This window comes from Mobula birostris, chromosome 7, assembly GCF_030028105.1.
Source record: "Mobula birostris isolate sMobBir1 chromosome 7, sMobBir1.hap1, whole genome shotgun sequence".
NCBI lineage: Eukaryota > Metazoa > Chordata > Chondrichthyes > Myliobatiformes > Myliobatidae > Mobula > Mobula birostris.
In genome coordinates this window covers 66,001,803-66,022,172 of record NC_092376.1, presented here as the reverse complement: position 1 = coordinate 66,022,172, position 20,370 = coordinate 66,001,803, and the positions used below count along the sequence as shown (strand labels likewise).

General features: G+C 40.0%; 1 protein-coding gene across 17 annotated transcripts in view; it reads left to right on the top strand.

Annotated features, from left to right (window-relative positions):
• picalma (phosphatidylinositol binding clathrin assembly protein a) overlaps positions 1-20,370 on the top strand; it is a 173,940-nt gene that overhangs the window by 53,088 nt on the left and 100,482 nt on the right. For all 17 annotated transcript variants that reach the window (XM_072263341.1, XM_072263334.1, XM_072263337.1 and 14 more), the window contains exons 2-4: positions 11,043-11,185; positions 12,575-12,650; positions 14,367-14,469. In XM_072263341.1, coding sequence (XP_072119442.1) covers positions 11,043-11,185; positions 12,575-12,650; positions 14,367-14,469 — 322 coding nt within the window. The remainder of the gene's footprint in view (positions 1-11,042; positions 11,186-12,574; positions 12,651-14,366; positions 14,470-20,370) is intronic.

Here is a 20,370-nt window from a genome sequence, read left to right as displayed (position 1 = left end):
CTGCTACTGGTTAATGGAGCAGTAGAGTTTGGAGTTTCACTGACTTGAATACAAATTTTCTTCCTGGGCAGATTTTATTGTTTGGAAAAAATTGCATTGGAAAAATCATTGGGGAAAACTGAAAATTTCGCAACATACTTATCAAAAGATACTATTTACTGCTTTATATTTTACTTTCTCAACATTTTGTACTTCTGTTCTGACTTCTCAATGGTTTGCTTTGATACTCTACTGAACTAGGAATTCTCTTGAAGCAGTCTTAATTGAGCATGATTTGCAATTTTGTTCCTTGTGAGCTGGATAATGAGACCAGTGAAACAAAAAATACATTTCAGAGAAGCTCAAATTGCACATCAATCAGTATCTGCGGAGGCAAAAGGATAGTTAGCATTTCAGCTGAGACCCAGCACTGAATCTAAGAATGTAGGGAGAAGATGGCCAGTGTAAGGAGATGGGAAGGAGGGATAGGTGGAGGATGATGGGCGGATGGAGCAAGGTCGGGAGGATGGTGTTTGTTGACGGAGGCTGGTGAGTAATAAAGGAAAACAATGGGAGCGAAGATGGGAAGATATGGGGCCTGGAAGGGAAACGGAAGCTAGAAATAAGGTTGGAGTAGCTCCTGTGTTCCTTGTTCTTTTTTCTACTTCCATCTATCACCTGCCAGCCTCCATCTCTACCTTTCCCCTTCTCTCCTCTTCATGCACTTTGTCCCAAGCACGCTGAAACCACATCCTTAACAATTAACTTCAACGTCTTCTCAACCACTGAGGCCATACTGACCGGCCTATGATTTGCTTTCTTTTGCCTCTCTCCCTTGAAGAGTGGAGTGACATTAGCAATTTTCTGGTCCTCTGGAACCATGATATTTGCTCTTCATCCCTTACCTGATTCCACCTATTGCCAACCACCTCTATGTCGCCCCTCCTTCTCATTTTAGCTTTACACTATTATCTGCCTATGATCTGTTCCGATACAAGGTTTCCATTCAAAATGTTAGCCATCGCCTTGCTTTCACAGATGCTGCTTGATCTGTTGAATCTTCCAGCTATTTTGATTTTGCTCCTGATTCCAGTATCTCTAGTGCTTGAATCTCCAATGAAACTAGACTCTGTCACAGATGAGGTCAAGCATTGTCTTAACGGAACAGACGTCTGTGGTTTGTGAGGTCATAGGTACTTCCACTGCGCATTCAGGGCTGCTTTGGTCTATATTCTCAGACTGAATGCTTGTTTGTCATGTTGAGTCATGGGTAAAGGTTCCAAAGAGCCAGTGGAGATAGAAACATAGAAAACCTACAGCACAATACAAGCCCTTCGGTCCACAATGCTGTGCCGAACATGTACTTGCTTTAGAATTTGCCTAGGGTTACCTGTTAAGAGTCTGTTAAAAGACCCTATTGTACCCACCTCCACCACCGTTGCCTGGCAGCCCATTCCACGTGTTCGCTACTGTTTTTTTTAAAAAAAAACTTACCCCTGACATCTCCTCTGTACCTACTTGTAAGCACCTTAAAACTGTGCCCTCTCGTGCTAGCTATTTCAGCACTGGGGAAAAAGCCTCTGACTATCCACATGATCAATGCCTCTCATCATCTTATATACCTCTATCAGGTCACCTCTCATCCTCCGTTGCTGATGTTGTACATCTTCATGGAAGCCTTGAACATAAGAACGTAAGAAATAGAAACAGGAGTAGGCGATCTGATCTGGCCATGGACTCATCTGTACCTACCTGCCTTTTCCCCATAAACCTTAATTCCCCTACTATGCAAAAATCCATCCAACCTTGACTTAAATGTATTTACTGCTTCATTTGGCAGAGAATTCCACCGATACACCACCCTTTGGGGAAAAGCAGTTCCTCATCTCTATCCTAAAGCCACTCTCCTGAATCTTGAGGCTACGTCCCTTAGTTCTAGTCTCGCCTAGACTCTCTTGCCTCCATCTTATCTACCCCTTTCATAATTTTATATGTTTCTATAAGATCTCTCATTTTTCTGAATTCCAGTGAGTACAGTCCCAGACGACTCAATCTCTCCTCATAGTCTAACCCCTTCATCACTGGAATCAACCTGGTGAACCTCCTCTGCACTGCTTCCAAAGGCAGTATATCTTTCCTCAAGTAGGGAGACCAGAACAGCATGCAGTACTCTAGGTGTGCCCTCACCAGGCAACTGTACAGTTGCAGCATGACCTCCCTGCTCTTAAATTCAATTCCTCTAGCAATGAAGGCCAACATTCCATTTGCGTTCTTGATAGCCTGCTGCAGCTGCAAACCAACCTTTTGTGATTCATGTTCAAGCACTGTCAAGTCCCTCTGCACAGCAGCATGCTGCAATTTTTTACCATTTAAATAATAATCTGCTCTTCCATTGTTCCATCCAAAGTGGATGACCTCATATTTATCAACATAGTTTTCCATCTGCCAGACCCTTGCCCACTGACTTAACCTATCTATATCTGTCTCTGCAGACCCTCCGTATCTTCTGCACAACTTGCTTTTCCACTCAATTTAGTGTCATCAGCAAACTTAGATACACTACACTGGGTCCTCTCTTCCAGATTGTTCGAGTATGTCATGAACAGTTGCGGGCCCAGCACCAACCCCTGCGGTGCACCACTCACCACTGATTGCTAACCAGAGTAACACCCATGTATCCAACTCTCTGCTTTCTATTAACCAATCCTCTATCCATGCTAGTACATCACCCCCAACTCTATGCATCCTTATCTTATGGATACGTCTTTTATGTGGCACCTTATCGAACGCCTTCTGGAAATCCAAGTAAATAATGTCCATCTGTTGCCCTCTATCCCCTCAAAGGACTCCAGTAAGTTTGTCAAACAGGACCTGCCTTTGCTGAATCCATGCTGTGTCTGCCAGATGGATCTATTTCTTTCCAGATGCCTCTCTATTTCTTTAATGATTGCTTCAAGCATTTTCCCAACTACAGATGTTAAACTATAGTTACTTGCCTTTTGCCTACATCCTTTTTTGAACAATGGCATAACGTTTGCTGTTTTGCAATCCGCCAGGACCTGCCCAGAGTCCAGAGAATTTTGGTAAATTATCACCAAAGCCTCTACTGTAACTTCTGTCACTTCTTTCAGTACCCTGGGATGCATTCCATCAGGACCAGAGGACTTATCTATCTTCAGGCCCACAAGTTTGCTCAGCACTACTTCTTTAGTGATAGCTATTGTATTGAGGTCCTTGCCTCCCATCACATCCATAACAACTCTCTTTGGAATGTTAGATGGGTCTTCCACCGTGAAAATCGACACAAAATAGTCATTCAAAGCCTCGGCTATTTCCCCTTTTCGTCCTCCAAGGGACCTACATTCACTTTAGCCACCCTTTTCCACTTTATATAATAAAAGTTTCTTACTGTCCATTTTTATATTTTGTGCTAGTTTATTTTCATAATCTAGCTTCCCTTTATTGCTCAATTTGTGGTACTTTATTGCTTTTTAAAGTTTTCCCCAATCTTCCAGTTTCCCACTACTCTTGGCAACTTTGTATGCACGAACTTTTAGTTTGATGCCTTCTTTTGTTTCCTTAGGTATCCAAGGCTGGCTGTCCCCATCCTTATTGTCCTTGCTTTTAACTGGAATATACTTTTGCTGAGCACTGTGAAAAATCTTTGAAAGTCTTCCACTGTTCGTCAACCGTACCACCATATAGCCTGTGTTCCCAGTCTACACTAGCTAAATAGAAACGTAGAAACATAGAAAATAGGTGCAGGAGTAGGCCATTTGACCCTTCGAGCCTGCACCGCCACTTATTATGATCATGGCTGATCATCCAACTCAGAACCCCGCCCCAGCCTTCCCTCCATACCCACTGACCCCTGTAGCCACAAGGGCCATATCTAACTCCCTCTTAAATATAGCCAATGAACTGGCCTCAACTGTTTCCTGTGGCAGAGAATTCCACAGATTCACCACTGTCCGTGTGAAGAAGTTTTTCCTAATCTCGGTCCTAAAAGGCTTCCCCTCTATCCTCAAACTGTGGCCCCTCATTCCATTGTAGTCTCCATTGTTTAGGCATAGTACACTGGTTTTAGATCAAAGTATTTCCCCCTCCATTTGTATGAAAAACTTATTCATACTGTGATCACTCTTTCCAAGAGGATCCCTAAATAGAAGATCACTAATTTTACCTATCTCATTGCATAGGACCAGATCTAAGATAGCACGTTCCCTTGTAGGTTTAGTGACATGTTGTTCAAGAAAGCCATCATGGTTGCATTCTATGAAGTCCTCAAGACTGCCTTGATCAATTTGATTCAGCGAATCTATGTGCAAGTTAAAATCCCCCATGGTAACTGCTGTTCCATTCTTACATGCCTCAGATATTTCTGTTTATTCCCTGTGCCATTGTAATGTTATTATTCAGTGGCCGATAGACAGCTCCCACCAGTGATTATTTTTTTCCCCTTTTCTATTGCTAATCTCTATCCAGATGGATTCACTGTTCTGCTCCTTAGATCTTGTATTGTTTCTCACTATAACCCTGATTTCATCCTTCATTAAGGGTGCTACCCCATGGTCCTTGCCTTCCTGCCTATCCTTCCATATTACATGATGTCCTGGGATATTTAATTCCCAATCCTCTCCACCCTGCAACCATATTTCTGTAATGGCCACTAAATCATACCCGTTTGTACTGATTTGTGCCACAAGTTCACTGACCTTATTTTGAACACTACGGGCATTCAGATTAAGTGCCCTTACACTCTATGTACTTTTAAAATTTGTAATCTTTTTCTTTTTTGCACTTTTTCTTTACTCCACTTTTCTCTTTTTTTATCTTTTGCTTTATCTTTATCCACATTTTTCTTTTACTTTATCCATACTTCTCCAATCTGTTGAACCCACCCTCCTCCTATTTAGTTTAAAGCCTTATCCACAGCCCTAGTTATGTGATTTGCTAAGATCCAGGTCCCATCACGGTTCAGGTGGAGCCCGTCCTATTGGTACAGCTCCCTCCTTCCCCAATACTTGTGCCAATTTCCCATGAATTCAAACCCACTTCTACCACACAGATCCTTGAGCCACGCATTTAACTCTTTAATCTTGACCCTATGCCAAATTGCTTGTGGCTCAGGTAGTAATCCAGAGATTACCACTGTTTTGGTTCTGTTAGATGCTCAAATTCCCTCAGCAGAATCTCTTTCCTTGTTCTGTCTATGTCATTGGTACCTACATGGACCATGACCACTGGATCATCCCCCTCCCACTGCAAATTCCTCTGCAGGTCAGATAAGATGTCCTGAACCCGGGCACCAGACAGGCAACACAGCCTTTGGGATGCCCTATCATTATGACAGAGAACTCTTTTCTATTCCTCTGACTATACTATCCTCAATTACCACTACATTTCTATTCTCTTTCTCCCCTTTTGAATGGCTGCCTGAACTATGGGGCCACAATTGGGTTGCTGATGCTTTCTATAGTTCCCACTCTCATCCACACGGAGCACAAATCGCAGACCTGTTGGACAAGCTCAAGGGCTGAGGCTCCTCAAACTCTGTCTCTTGGATCCCACTACCCGTCTCACTTCTAGTCATACCCTCTTGTCCCTGAGCAAAGACCGAATTTGCGGCAGCTAATCTAATGGGTGTGACTACGTCCTGAAACAGAGAATCCAGGTAATTCTCCCCCTCCTGATGCGCTGCAGTGTTTGAAGCTTTCAGCCGGAGTTCCTTGAACAGTCAACACCTGCTGCAGATGTGGTCACCAGGAACCACAATGGCGTCCACCAGTTCCCACATCATGCAGCTACAAAATATCATCTGATCCTGGATTATCCTTCCTTTATTTAATTAGTTGTAATTTAGTGATTTTTTTTTTTTTTTATTCAGCCACTACAACAACCTTACCTACTACTTACCTGTGCCTTCCTGCCAAAGTCTCAAGTTCCCACTCGTGCACTGGTCCACTTGCACAATGGCCACTCTGCTCTGACCCTGCTTTACTTTTATTTGCTTCTGCGAATGAATCGCAAATCGATTGGTGCGCTGCTAATGCACCAAGCCCTGCAGAAAGCTTTTTAAAAAAAAAACTCTTCTCCCTGACTTGAACGAAGCTCTCTCTGCGAATTGATTGGTCTGCCACTAATGCGCCAAGCCCTGCGAGAGGCTCCTTTTTTCATACTCTTCTCCCCAACCCGTGCGAAGCTCTCGCTCTCTGCGAATCAATTGGTTTGCTGCTAATAGCACAGCTGTCTTCTCTATTCGCCTGATGTTTAATCTAACAATAGAACTTGGAATGGAGTGTCTGTTTAACGTATGTTGGACATGCAAGCAAAATAGCTGACAAAGAAACTTGGTCTCAGTACAGGGTTATTAGCCTGAATAAGTTTGCTGATATTAGATTTCCTTACCCATCCAGTGAATTTTGAGCATCTTGCGGAGAGAGCATTGGATTACAAATACATGCATTCAGTCTTCAGTGGAGCCTTATTTTAAAGCCCTGGAGCCCAGATCTGAGTGATGTCATGTGTATTTGTGCAACCTTTCCCTATGCACATCTTTTGGGAACTTAAAAAAAAAGGTCATTAATACTTGGTATACTAGTATCCCTAAACTGTATATTGTGGGCAGCCTTTTTTTTTTTCTTGTGTATATTTTGGAATTAGCTGCAAAAGGGAAGAGCAAATTCATGTGAAAAGTTTGATTCTTCTCTTTCATAGGAAGCAATGTGACAAACCTTGCTATACCTTTTGTCATTTTGCTTGAGTTTGCCTTCAGGAAGAAGGTAGATAACATAGTGGTATGGTGACATGACAACACCTTTCTGCTAATGTCAGCAAAACAAAAGAGCTAGTCATTTCCTTCAAAGAACAAGATAGAGCACACAACCTTGTATGTAGCATTGGTGCTAAGGTGGTGATGATTGAGACCTTTAAGTTCCTCGGTGTAGACATCACCAATAACTTGACCTGGTCCAACCATGTAGACACTATGGCCAAGAATACTCACCATTGCATCTACTTCCTCAGAAGATGAAGGAAATCTGCCTTGTCCCTTGATCCTCACCAATTCTTTTATAATATATTAATGAACTGTTGAAAGTATCGTATCTGGATGTATCACAGCTGGGTATGGCAATTTCTCTAGAAGACTGCTAGAAATTGCAGAGTTGTGGACATAACTTGGGCATAGCTCCATAAAAACCCTGTTGAGGAACTGTGCCACACTAGCTGTTCTCTCTTTATCCTCTTCCAGAAAACATACCACTAAGCTCATCAACAGCTACTATGCTGCTGTTATTATACTCATGAATGGACCTTATAGACATTCCAGATGAATGCTTAACCTCAGAATCAACTTTGTCATGGGTCTTGCACTTTGCTTTCTATCTGCATTGCACTTTATTGGTAATTGTAACTATATTCTGCATTCTGTATTTGCTTTTCCCTTATACTACCTTAATGTACGTGTGGTTTGAAATTATCTGCATGGATGGCATGCAACAAAACTTTTCACTGGTTCTTAATACATGTGACAATAATAAACCAATTTCAAGTTTACTGTTGAAGTGCTCCCTGTTTTTGTATACATCTTTGAGAATGTGTAATGCTACTCTAAAATACATCATGGCTGCACTTGCAGAGGACATCTTGGAGGGTTCACCTAGTGAAACCATATGGTTTGAACTTGGGAATAGAAAGGTGCATCACTATGAAGTAGGCCTGGAGAATGAGCCTGGCTGTGTGTTTGAAGTTTCAGTGGGAAAGCATGCTTAGAAGAGTCATCATGAATTTTCAGATAGTTACGGATGAAAATAAAATTGAAACTTGGGTAGGGGAGTTCTAGATTGGAGGAAGGCTAATTACAACAATATTAAACAAAAGCTGGGAAGATTAGAACTGCATCTTTAGGGGCAAGTTCATGTCTGATGTGGAAGGCCAACTGGTTAAAATTTGAGACCAGCATGTTTCTGTGAGATGAATGATGAGGATGACAAAGTTCGGGAACCCTGGATGATGCGAGATGCTGTAAGTTCAGACAAAAAGGAAAAGGAAGCATCTGTGAGGTTTAGGATGCTGAAATTGGGAAAGGCTCATTAGGGAAAATAAAGGAAGCAGGAAAGAAATTAAATGATACTGGGAGGCTTTAAGGGAACCATGAAGTATACTTGCAGCTAGCATTAAGGAAATCCCAGTAGGGAGCAAGAGGATACCTAAGAGAAGGGCAGGGCCACTGAAGGACAAAGGTAGGAGTTTGTGCATGGAACCACAGAAAGTGGATAAAATCCTTTTGAGTACAGTAGTTTGCATAGGCATTTATTAAAGGCATAGGTGATGAGATAAGGGGGTGCATATGTTAATATTCTAGAGTATGTTGATATTAAGAAAAAGGTGGCATTGGGTCTCTTGTTCCCTTCCCTCCCCCCCCCCCCCCCCCCAAAAAAAGTGTGGATAAGACTTCAGGGCCTGCTGGAGTCCATTCCACAATGCTGAGGGAGGGAAAGGAGTTTACCAGGGTCATGACAATCTTGTCAAGCCCTGGGGATTTATCCATCCTAATCTGCCTCAAGACTGCAAATATCTCCTTCCCTGTAATCTTTATAGGGTCCATGACCTCGCAGCTATGTTGTCTCACTTCTAAAGACTTTATGTCTGTCACCAAAGTAAGAACAAATGCAAAATAAAGTCCATTTAAGATCTCCCCCTTCTCCTTTTGTTCCACCCATGGATTATGATTCTGATTTTTCAGAGGACCAATTTTGCCCCTTGCAATCCTTTTGCTTTTGCAGATTTATTTTCTGATTTTGGAGGTTAAACCAAGAACAAAGTACATAGTAAATGCCGAGACCCACAGGAACATTGTTGAACAGGGGGTTCTTGTGGTGCAATCCATAGTTCCCTAAAAAGGCAACACATGATAAGGTGGTTTAAAAATGGCATATGGTATGATTGCATTGATCAGTTGTAGCATTGAATGTAAAAATTGAGAAGTCATATTGCTACTAGGTTTTGGACACATTCGAAGTATTGAGTACCAATCTAGTTGCCACAGTAATAAATATACGGAGGCTTTGGCAATGGTGCAAAAGTAGTTTACTAGGATGTTGCATGGATTGGAGTATATTAGCTATAAGGAGTTAATTAGCTATAAAGGCATCTTTAGGGAGTGTCCCAGAAAGGCAGTGTCCATTATTAAGGACCTCCAGCACCCACGGCATGCCCTTTTCTCACTGTTACCATCAGGTACAGAAGCCTGAAGGCACACACACACAGCGATTCAGGAGCAGCTCTTCTCCTCTGCCATTCGATTCCTAAATGGACATTGAATCTTTGGACATTAACTCACTTTTTTTTCATTTACAGTATTTCTGTTTTTGCACGTTTTTAAATCTATTCAATATATGCAATTGATTTACTTTATTATTATTTATTATTTTTCTCCTCTGCTAGATTATGTATTGCATTGAACTTCTGCTAAATTAACAAATTTCACGTCATATGCCGGTGATAATAAGCCTGATTCTGATTCTGAGGAGAGGTTGAACAAAAATGGATTGTTTTGGCTGGAGTATCAGAGGCTAAAGGATGAATGTGTATAAATTATAAGAGGCATGGGGTAAATAGCCAGAATCTTTCTCGGAGAAGGTAGAAGTCAAATATTAGAGAGTATAGCTTTTAAGGTGAAAGGGAAAACAACTTAAGATTTTTGTGTGTTTAAAAGAAAAATTATAGAATAACAGGTGCCTGGGATATGCTGCCACTGAAGGATGGATGTAGAAGCTGATATGGTGACAGTTAAGGTATTTACATAGACACAGGTACAGGCAAGGAATAGAGGAAATGGACCATGTGCAGACAGATAGAATTGGTTGAGTTTGGCATCATGGTCAATGCAGACATGGTGGGCTGAAGGACTTGATCAATGTTCTATTGCTTATATTTGAAACACCATTCAGCTCTTGCTGCACAGAAGCTGCATTAGTGCTTGCATGTTTTTAAAGTTAAAATTCTCAATTTTAAGTTGTTACTTTGTAGTTAGATGCATTTGTTAAATAGCACAGTTCAATGATTTCAGTAACAGTTGAAAGTTTTTGTTAACTACAACTATTTGAAATTTTGTGCTCTCCTTGAATTTTGCAGTGAGTGGCTTTTTCCTTAAAGATAAAAAAACGTTGTGTTTTGTTTTATTGGGATCATAACCAAAATTTTAACAATTTTTATTTTAAGCTGGAAAATGACTGGTGTAAGTCTTTCATTGTGAATTTGATTTCAACATGGCATTGTGATATGGTTACTAAGGCCACAGCTCCTTTCAAGTGGCTGCACAGGTTGATAAGGTGGTAAAATATAGCATGCTTGACTTTATTAGTCGATGCATTGAGTTCAAGAGTCAGGAAGTTATGTTGGAACTTTATAAAATTTTGATTAAGCCGCATCTGGGGTATGACATTCAGTTTTGCTTGCTCCATCATAGGAAGGATGTGGAGACTTTGGAAAGGATGCAGAAGAGGTTTACCTTGACTCTGCCTGGATTAAATGGCATGTGCTATGTGGAGATGTTAGACAAACGTGGGTTATTTTCTCAATGAAGTGACGGAAGCCAGGTGGAAATTCATAAGATTATCAGAGGCATCAATATACAGCTGGTATCTTTTTTTCCCCCAAGGTTATAATGATTAGTACTGGAGGGCACGCATTTAAGGTGAGATAGGGTAAGTTTAAAGGAGATGTGTAGGGCAACTTTAATTACACATAGTGCTAAGTATTTTGAATGCATTGCTGGGATGGCACTGGAAACAAATACAAAAGAGGCATTTAAGAGGCTTGTAGATAGGCACATCAATATGCAGAGAATGGAGGGATATTGACTTTGTACAGGCAGAAGGGACATTTTAGTTAGATGTTTAATTAGTTCAGTACAACATTGTAGGCCGAAGAGCCTCTTCCTGTACTGTTCTAATCTTAAACCTATTGAAAATGCATTTGGGTGACTGCTGTTTGGCATTAATGTTATGACATTATTTTGCTTTGAGATGTTCTTCAATAACTGCTCTGTTCTTTTACAGATCTGATTCAGTGTACAAATGAAATGAATGTAAACATACCTCAGCTGGCGGATAGCCTTTTTGAAAGAACTACTAATAGCAGCTGGGTGGTGGTATTCAAGTCTCTCATCACAACCCATCAAATGATGGTTTATGGAAATGAGGCAAGGTTTTTAGAAAATGCTTTGGTTATAAAACAAAATGGATATATGCTGAAATCTTCACGTTTTAATTTCTATGTTGTGTAATTAAAATTCAGTCTATTTTTGACTCATTAAACATCAGAAGCATTGTACTCTGGAAATGTTTATTTCTTGCACATTTCTTGTCCTACCAAGTATAGTGTCTTTCATGTCTGAGATAATACAAAGCGTAGACCAACTCATGAATTTTATCTGAAGATTTTGCTTTTTGTGGAAATCACATTTGCCCTAAATGAGGGAGATTTATTTTTGCTGAAGCTATTCAACCTCAAATCTTTTATGAAATGCCTCCAAAGTGAATATATTATTGCTTGAAATTATATGCAGAAGTGTTGTCACTCCAGATTTGTACAATTGTAGCAAATTTTCCCTACTGTTTACATTTCACTCAGCTTGCCTTCTCAGTAACACAGATGCCCTGCTCTGTATTTTGGCCATTCAAATAATGGAAATGTACAATTACAGAATTCACAAATCAATACAGAATAAAAGTTGGGATACAGGATAAAATTTATTTTTTTAAAACGTGTTTCTTGATGCAAGTACAGGTGACATAGAAAATTGTGATATAGAGTGATTAAATGGTTCTTGCCTCCCTCCCCCCCAACCATAATATGGGGTTGCTTGTATCTGAAGTTCAAAGTAAATTTATTAAAGTACATATGTCACCATATACCACTGAGATTAATTTTCTTTTGGACATTTACAGTAAGTACAAAGAAACACAATAGAATCAATGAATTACTGCACTCTAAGACGAGCACACAACCAATGTACAAAAGATAGCAAATTGTGCAAATACCAAAATTTAAAAAAAAACACAAAATAATAAATAAAAATTATTGAGAATATGAGTTTTAAAGTCCTTGAAAGTGAGTCCGTAGGTTGTGGAATCAGTTCAGTGTTGGGGTGAATGAAGTTATCCACCATCTCTATGCTAATACAGTACCTAAACTTTTCCTCTACATTGCCCAGATCTGTGTACAGCAACGGTTTTCCTGTTTAACTAATACTTTGCTTTTCTGTTCTTCTCTCCAAAGTAAACATTATATTATCCTCATTCTCTGTTCTCTGTCCAGATTTTTGTCTTATTTGTACCTTTTTTCAACTTCTCTCAACCTTTCTTTCCACTTCATTTCATCAAATTTGTGTAAAATATTCACTCAATTTGATTTTAAAATAGATTGTGAATAGTTAAGGGTTTCAACACTGAGTATAGGTGTTTGTAAAATCATTCAGGAAAGTTGCATAGTAACTTTGTAACTTGTAAATTTGTAACAATATGAGTTTTTTATGCATGCCCCTCTTCAGAGAAAGTTATTAATGCAGGTGTTTTTTTTATTTGTTTAGCGTTTTATCCAGTACCTAGCTTCAAGAAACACCTTGTTCAACTTGAACAATTTTTTAGATAAAAGTGGATTGCAAGGTGAGTGAATTTCACTTTAGAATTCTCTTTTTTTTCTGTTTTCTTTGTATTTGTAAGCAGAAATGTGCAATAAAACCCTGATAATCTGTCAACACTCTGGACTCTAGTGCTGAATTGGCAGATTTTCTAGAATTTCTATCACTATCACAATGCTTTTAATTGAATTTTTTAATTTAATAACTTCTCTAATGAACAAGGTATGCTTTAGAAGGATCCTGGGGACTGGGCCCTGAAAAGAAAGCATGTCTAACATCATTCAGTGATCTGAATTTGAGTAATTGGCTGCAACAAATATTCTACTGGATGAACACAAGGAGTTGAGTAGCATCCCTATGGGGGAAGAGCGAAGAGGGGCGGCGAAGAATTGTTAATGGTTCAAGTCAAAATACTGCATTAGGACTGAGGACTGACTTCCTCCAGCAGATTGTTTGTTACTCTACATTTCTGCACCTGCAGTCTCTTGTATCTCTTTGAATAATCAGCCAGCAGATTAGAGTTTCACTCTTGGTGAATTTGTTTTAAACACGGTGAAGAAATAACTGTCGAAAGATGATTTTACAGTTTTAATTAAACTAGTAAACTATTGTGCAAGAGCATTTGATTTTTCATTAGTTGTCTAATTTTGTCAAATTATACAAGCCTACAGGAATTTTTTTTTGTATTGAGGTACAAAGTTTTAGGATTCAATAACTTGTCACGCACATGCATGCAACAAATGTAATCTGCTGTGAATTAAATAGCCATTATCTCACTCCCTCACCCACAAATTTGTATTAACTACTTGGTGTATTACATTCTGGTGTCACAATGTATATGTACAGAGGTGTTGCATTCCTTGAAAACTATCCTTATTATGATTTTCTAACTGAATCTCATATTGAACGTAGAGGTGCAACCTGACACAAGTTTTCCTCTCAACTATAATGCTTCTGTGGTTGTGTGGTGATAGGCAAGGGAATTCTGATTGCAGAAGAGAAAGAACAGTTTTAATTAAGTAGAAACGAATGTTACATGGTTTGATTACAGTATAGTTGTAGAAGTATCAATAGAAGAAATTGCATTGTCACTTTCTAAAGTAGTTCTTTTAGTGACCTCTGATGTTTTTGTTTTTTTAATCAAATTTTGTTTGTCAAATTACTTGGTAGTGATTTATGAATCACCTGCACTTCTGTAACAAGAGGGTACATTGTATTTGAAAAAGAAAAGGACAAATTGTTTAGGATTCTACAGGCAGGCAACTGGTTCATGGAGGGAACATAATTCATTGCAAGCAAAGTTTTAGTGAAACAACTAAGAATGAAACTGAGCAGAGGAATTTACAAAGTGCTAAATAACAATTGGTTGGAAGAGAATGATGTCAGTTGTCCTCTGAGGATGCAGGGGAAATGATGGATAATGCTCCACAAATGGGGAAGCATTGTATTGTTTGCAGTTTCAGGTAAGCTTGCTAAAATACTTCATGGAAGACTTAGAGTTCCATTTTTTTTTTGTCTCTTTGAAGCTCATTTCAGAAAGAGTGTACCATTCATTACCTTTATTGCTTATTTTGTGATGCTGGCTGTAGTCTGATTTCTAACTGCTGATGTATTTATTTTATGCACGGGGGGATAAAAAACTTGCACATCAGTATTTGGCAATTATTTATAAATAGTAGTCAACAAAGTAAATATTTTGCATTGGGTGTTATTTATTTCATATTGTGTTCTTGTGTTTAAGGTTATGATATGTCTACATTCATCCGGCGCTACAGTAGATACCTGAACGAAAAGGCGGTTTCGTACAGGCAGGTTGCTTTTGACTTCACGAAGGTGAAACGAGGGTAAGGACTGATAAAAATCATGAATTCTTATGATATCACTCAACTGTTTATAATGTATACAGAGGTAGATGTTGCTCTAAGGACTAACATGAGTCATATTTCATTTGATCAATATCCACTTGGTTGTGAAATGTGCCGATTTCTTGATGATCCTAATTGAATATCATACATGATAGCAGACAAATCCTGTACTACTTAGCTGCTAGATTTCTCCCATTAATTGTTTCTTTTGCTTGTTCAAAGTCCTGGTTATTGCAGTGATTCATCATCCAACAGTTTGCTTGTGGGTGCTGGAGATAATTCATTTGCTGTTTCCACGTCCATCCAAATAGAACACTGCTGTACTATGTTTATGGCTTTGAGTTTTTTGAGAATCTTTTAAGAAAATTATAAGATTCAAGGAACAGGTGTTCCAGAGGATTTTGGAGAACCTTGTCATCAGTGTCAGACTGCACTCTCAGATGAAGGACACATTGAGATTTTTTTTTTCAGGGAGTCAGTCAGGTTCAGTTTTGCATAGAAAATTGATGGCAACAATTAAAATCAGTGCAGAATCTGGAACATGACTCATTAATTGAATTACTGATCTTGAAGACAAATGACCTTTCCATAGTTTCTAGCCAAGTTCAAAGGGTAATGATCAGTATTCAAAAATATGTATAACTTGCACTCTTCATATTCCATCCCAGACTCCTAGGGATGCAAAGGTTATAAACAAACACCTCATGAATCAAAGAACTATTGGATTGTTTTTATTAATCAAAAGGCATGTCCAGGGTGATAGGGGTCCTTAATGGAAGATGCCACAGTTTGGAGGCATTGCCTTTTGAATATACCCTCGATGGTGGGGAGACTAGTACCTGTGCTGGAGCTGGCTGACTTTCAAACTTCCTGCACTTTTTTTCTGATCCTGTGCAGTGGTCCCTCCATACCAGACAGTGATGTAACCGGTTATAATGCTTTCCACAGTATATCTGTAGAACTTTGCACGCATCTTTGGTGACATACCAAGTCTCCTCAAACTTCTAATGAAATATAGCAGCTGTCATGCCTTCTTTGTAATTGCAGCAATATGTTGGGCCCATGATAGATCCTCAGAGATAGTGACACCCAGGAACTTGGAACTGCTCATCCTTTCCATTGCTGATCCCTCGCTGAGGACTGGTGTGTACTCCTTTGATTCTGTTTTTTTGTGTTTTTTTTTCCCTTTCCATAAGTCATTCCAGAAGATGCCCCTCAATCCCGAGGCTGTGCCCTCTTGTCCTAGCCTCTCCCACCATGGGAAACATCCTTTCCACATCTACTCTGTCTAGGCCTTTCAACATTTGAAAGGTTTCAATGCTAAAATTCCAGTGAGTACAGACCCAGAGCCATTAAATGTTTCTCATATGATAACCCTTTCATTTCTAGAATCATCCTTGTGAACCTCTACTGGACCCTCTCCAATACCAGCACATCTCTTCTAAGATGAAAAGTCCAAAACTGTTCACAATTCTCAAGGTGAGGCCTCATCAGTGCCTTGTAACACCTCAGCATCATAGCCTTACTCTTGTATTCTAGACCTCTTGAAATGAATGCTAACATTGCATTTGCCTTCCTCACCACCGACTCAACCTGCAAGTTAACCTTCAGGATGTTCTGCACAAGGACTCCCAAGTCCCTTTGCATCTCAGATTTTTGGATTTTCTCCCCATTTAGAAAATAGTCTGCCTATTTATTTCTACTACCAAAGTGCATGACCATGCATTTTCCAATATTGTATTTCATTAGCCACTTTCTTGCCCAATCTAAGTCCTTTTGCAGCCTACCTGTTTCTTCAACACTACCTGCCCCTCCACCAATCTTCGTATCATCTGTAAACTTGGCATCAAAGCCTTCGATTTCATCTAAATCATTTACATACAGCATAAAAAGAATTGGTCCCAACACTGACCCTGCGGAACACCACTAGTCACTGGCAGCCAACCAGACGAGAATCCTTTTATCCGCACTTGCTGCCTCCTCTAACCATGTTAGTAACTTTCCTGTAATACCGTGGGCTCTTAGTTTGTGTGGCACCTTGTCAAAGGCCTTCTGAACATCCAAATATACAACATCCACTGCATCCCTTTTCTCTATCCTACTCGTAATCTCAAAGAATTCCAACGAGTTGGTCAGGCAGGATTTTCCCTTAAGGAAACCATGCTGACTTTGTCCTATCTTGTTCTGTGTCACCAAGTACTCCATCACCTCATCTTTAACAATTGACTCTAACATCTTCCCAACCACTGAGGTCAGGCTAACTGGTCTATAATTTCCTTTCTGCTGCCTTCCTCCTTTCTTAAAGAGTGGAGTGACATTTGCAATCTTTCAGTCCTCTGGCACCATGTCAGAGTCCAGTGATTTTTGAAAGATTATTGCTAATACTGCCGCAATCTAATGCTACCTCTTTCAGAACCCTAGGATGCAGTTCACCTGGTCTGGTTGACTTGTGTACCTTTAGGCCTTTCAGCTTTTTGAGCACCTTCTCCCTTGTAATAGTAACTGCACCCACTTCTCTTCCTTCACACACCACAACATCTGGCATACTGCTCGTGTCTTACACAGTGAAGACTGTTGCAAAGTACTGATTTAGTTAATCAGCTATTTCCTTGACCCCTGTTATTATTTCTCCTGCCTTATTTTCTAGCAGTCCTATAACCACTTTAATATTATTTGCTACCTTGCTTTTATTCATCTTTTCCCTGCTAATGATTCTTTTAGTTGCTCTCTAGAGGTTTGAAAAACTTCCCAATCCTCTACCTTCCCACCAATTTTTGCTTTGTTGTCTGCCCTCTCTTTTGTTTTTACATTAGCTTTGACTCCCTTGTCAGCCACAGTTTTGCCGTTTGAGTATTTCTTTATTTTTGGAATACACATGTCCTGCACCTTCCTCATTTTCACAGAAACGCATTGCTGTTTTGCTGACATCCCTGCCAGCAGCTCCTTCCAATTTACTTTGGCCAATTTCTCTCTCATGCCACTGTAATTTCCCTTACTCCACTGAAATATTGCTATGTCAGACGACTATTTCCCTATCAAATTTCAAGTTGAACTCCATCATATTGTGATCACTGGTTCCTAAGGGTTCTTTTACCTTAAGCTCACCAATTGCCTTCGGTTCATTCCATAACACCCAAACCAGTATAGCTGATCCCAGCAGGCTCAATGCCAAACTGCTCGAATCTCTCATGACTATCATAACATTGCCCTTTTGACATGCCTTTTCAATTTTCTGTTGTAGTCTGTGGTCCACATCCCAGCCACTGTTGGGAGGCCTGTCTATAACTGCCACCAGGGTCCTTTTACCCTTGCAATTTCTTAATTCAACCCACAAGGATTCTACATCTTACGACTGATTTGATGCCATTCATTAACAGTAGAGCCACGCGACCTCCTCTGCCTGCCTTCCTATCCTTCCGATACAATGTGTAACCTTGGACATTTGGCTGTAAACTGTAAGGAGTGCAAAAAAGATTGGGGATGTTCCAGTATTACGATGGTTGAATCCTACAGAGACTTTGTCCAGACTCTTGTGTTTATTCCTTGGAATGTGGTAGAATGAAGGGCAACTTCAAAGAGAGATTTAAAATTATAGATGGATATGGTGGACAGTCCTTTCTCCAACAGAAGGGAGTCTAGAATTAGGGACACAGATTTAAAGGAGATGGGAAAGATTTAAAAGGGACCTGAGGGGAATTTTTTCACACACAGGGAGATGAGTAGATGGAACAAGTTGCCAAAAGAGGTAACATAGAGTCTCAAAGTAATACAGCACAGTAACAGGCCCTTTGGCCCAACTGATCCATGTCAATCACAGCATCCTCCCTGATGGTCCCAATGCCCATGTTTGGTCCACAAACCTCCAAGCCCTTTCCTTCCATCTAAATGCCTCTTAAATGTTACATTCACCCCCCAGCTCAACCACTTCCTGTGGCAGATCATTCCAGGTACCCACTACCCACTATGCAATGAAGTTGCCTCTTGGGTCTCTTTTTTTTTTTTTTTTTTTTTTAAATCTCTCCCCTGTTATCTTATTTGTGGCCCCTAGTTTTGGATTCCCCAACCTTGAGGAAAGACTTATGACCCTGCACCTTATCCATACCCTTCAGATTTTATAAACTTCTATGAGGACACCTCATTTTTCTGTGCTACAAGGATGAAAAATCCAGTGTGGCTAGCTTCTTCCTGTAACTCGGGCTCTCTTGTCTGGAAAGCATCCTAGTTAAAGCTTCTCTGCACCCTCTCCAGCTTGACAATGCCTTTCTTATAAGAAGTTGACCATGACTAAACAATAAATAGTTGAGGCAGGTACAATCAGCATTTAGAGAGGTGGGGTTGGGGCCAGGGCTTGGAGAGATCTGGGCTGAATGCAGGAAATTGGGGCTAGCTGAGTGGCCACTGTGGTCAGCAAGGACTTTTTGGGCTGAAAGGCATTTATTTGTGCTGTATTGCTATATGAATCTATAAATCAACACTGGTCTCCTTTCCAAGGTCAGAGTCTCTTGTATTAAGGCTGGATTGGACAAGCCATATCATTTCCTTCACTGATCACACTGAACTACTTGGGGTCATACACTTTATTCCGAGCTGTGTTGTGGGTAGAAATTACCAGACAGGTAGATGGAAGGTTCTAGGATGTACTCAATATTCTTGTAAACACTGACTCCTGTGAATCTCTGACTCTTGAGTGCTCAGAGTGGATAATGCACATTCATGTGGCATTAAGAACTTGGAGGCTGTGCATCAGACAAAAATAGGCTCAGTATGAGCATTATAAAGAGTCCACCAGTTCATAAACCACCTGCTCGCCAGCCTTCTCTGTACTATTTCCTCTGTGGTTTTCTTGTTGGCCATATTTGCCGCTTTGGAGCCAATAAAACAGAAGTGGAAGCATGTCATCTTCAATACTGAGGGATATAATAGTTATTTAATAGCTTTGTGCAACTGGAGAGCAGAAGTTCCATAAGTAAGTCACAAAAGCTGAAGAATGTATGCAAGTTCACAATCACTCAACCTCCAGGGAAAGAATACCAAAAATATTCTGTATTTTATTTACTGGATTTGGAGCGAACAGAATATTTTGAATATAGTATGTCTTCCATTACTGCCCTTTATGCTGTAAAAAGTGAAAGAGTCATGCAGTTTGACAATTGTTACTTGGAATTTTTGTATCCTGATATGTTTGACCTGTTTTTGCCTTTGGCGGTACTATATTAGTTTCATATTGCAGAAGCAGCTTATTTGAGGCAAAAAAACAAGTCCTCCTGGGGCATTGTGGCAGTGTATTAGAAGATTGCCTATTATTTCTTAAAGAATTGGTTGGCTTAACCACAGCAGTAATATAGAAGCTTTAGCTATATTTCTTCGCGTGATTTCAGCTTGCATTGATATTCATCAGATTAGTTGGTGTGCTTTTATTATTTTTTCTTATTTAGTCAAATATGCTGAGGTATAGTGAACATCTTGTCTCCAGACTGTTTATATAGATGAAATCATTACGTGGTGCATTGATACAGTGCAAGGTAAAACAGTAACAGAAGGGTGAATTAAGTACAAAGTCTACAGAGAAAATGAACTCCCATGTACACAAAGTGCCAGGTCATAACAACGTAGATTGTGAGGTGAAGTGTCCATCTTGTCATTTGAGGTAACCCTTCAATGTCTTATTATTAATAATAGGGTATAAGTTGTCCTTCACCATGGTGGTGTGTCCTTTCAGGCTTTTGTATTTTCTGCTTATGCGACAGGGGAGAGGAGAATTTTCAGGGGGAAAGGAATCTTTCACTATGCTGGCTGCTTTACTGAGTCCATGGAGGGGAGGCTTGTTTCCATGATATGCTGAGTTATGTCTCTGCATTTTCTTTTGGCCACAGGCGGAAC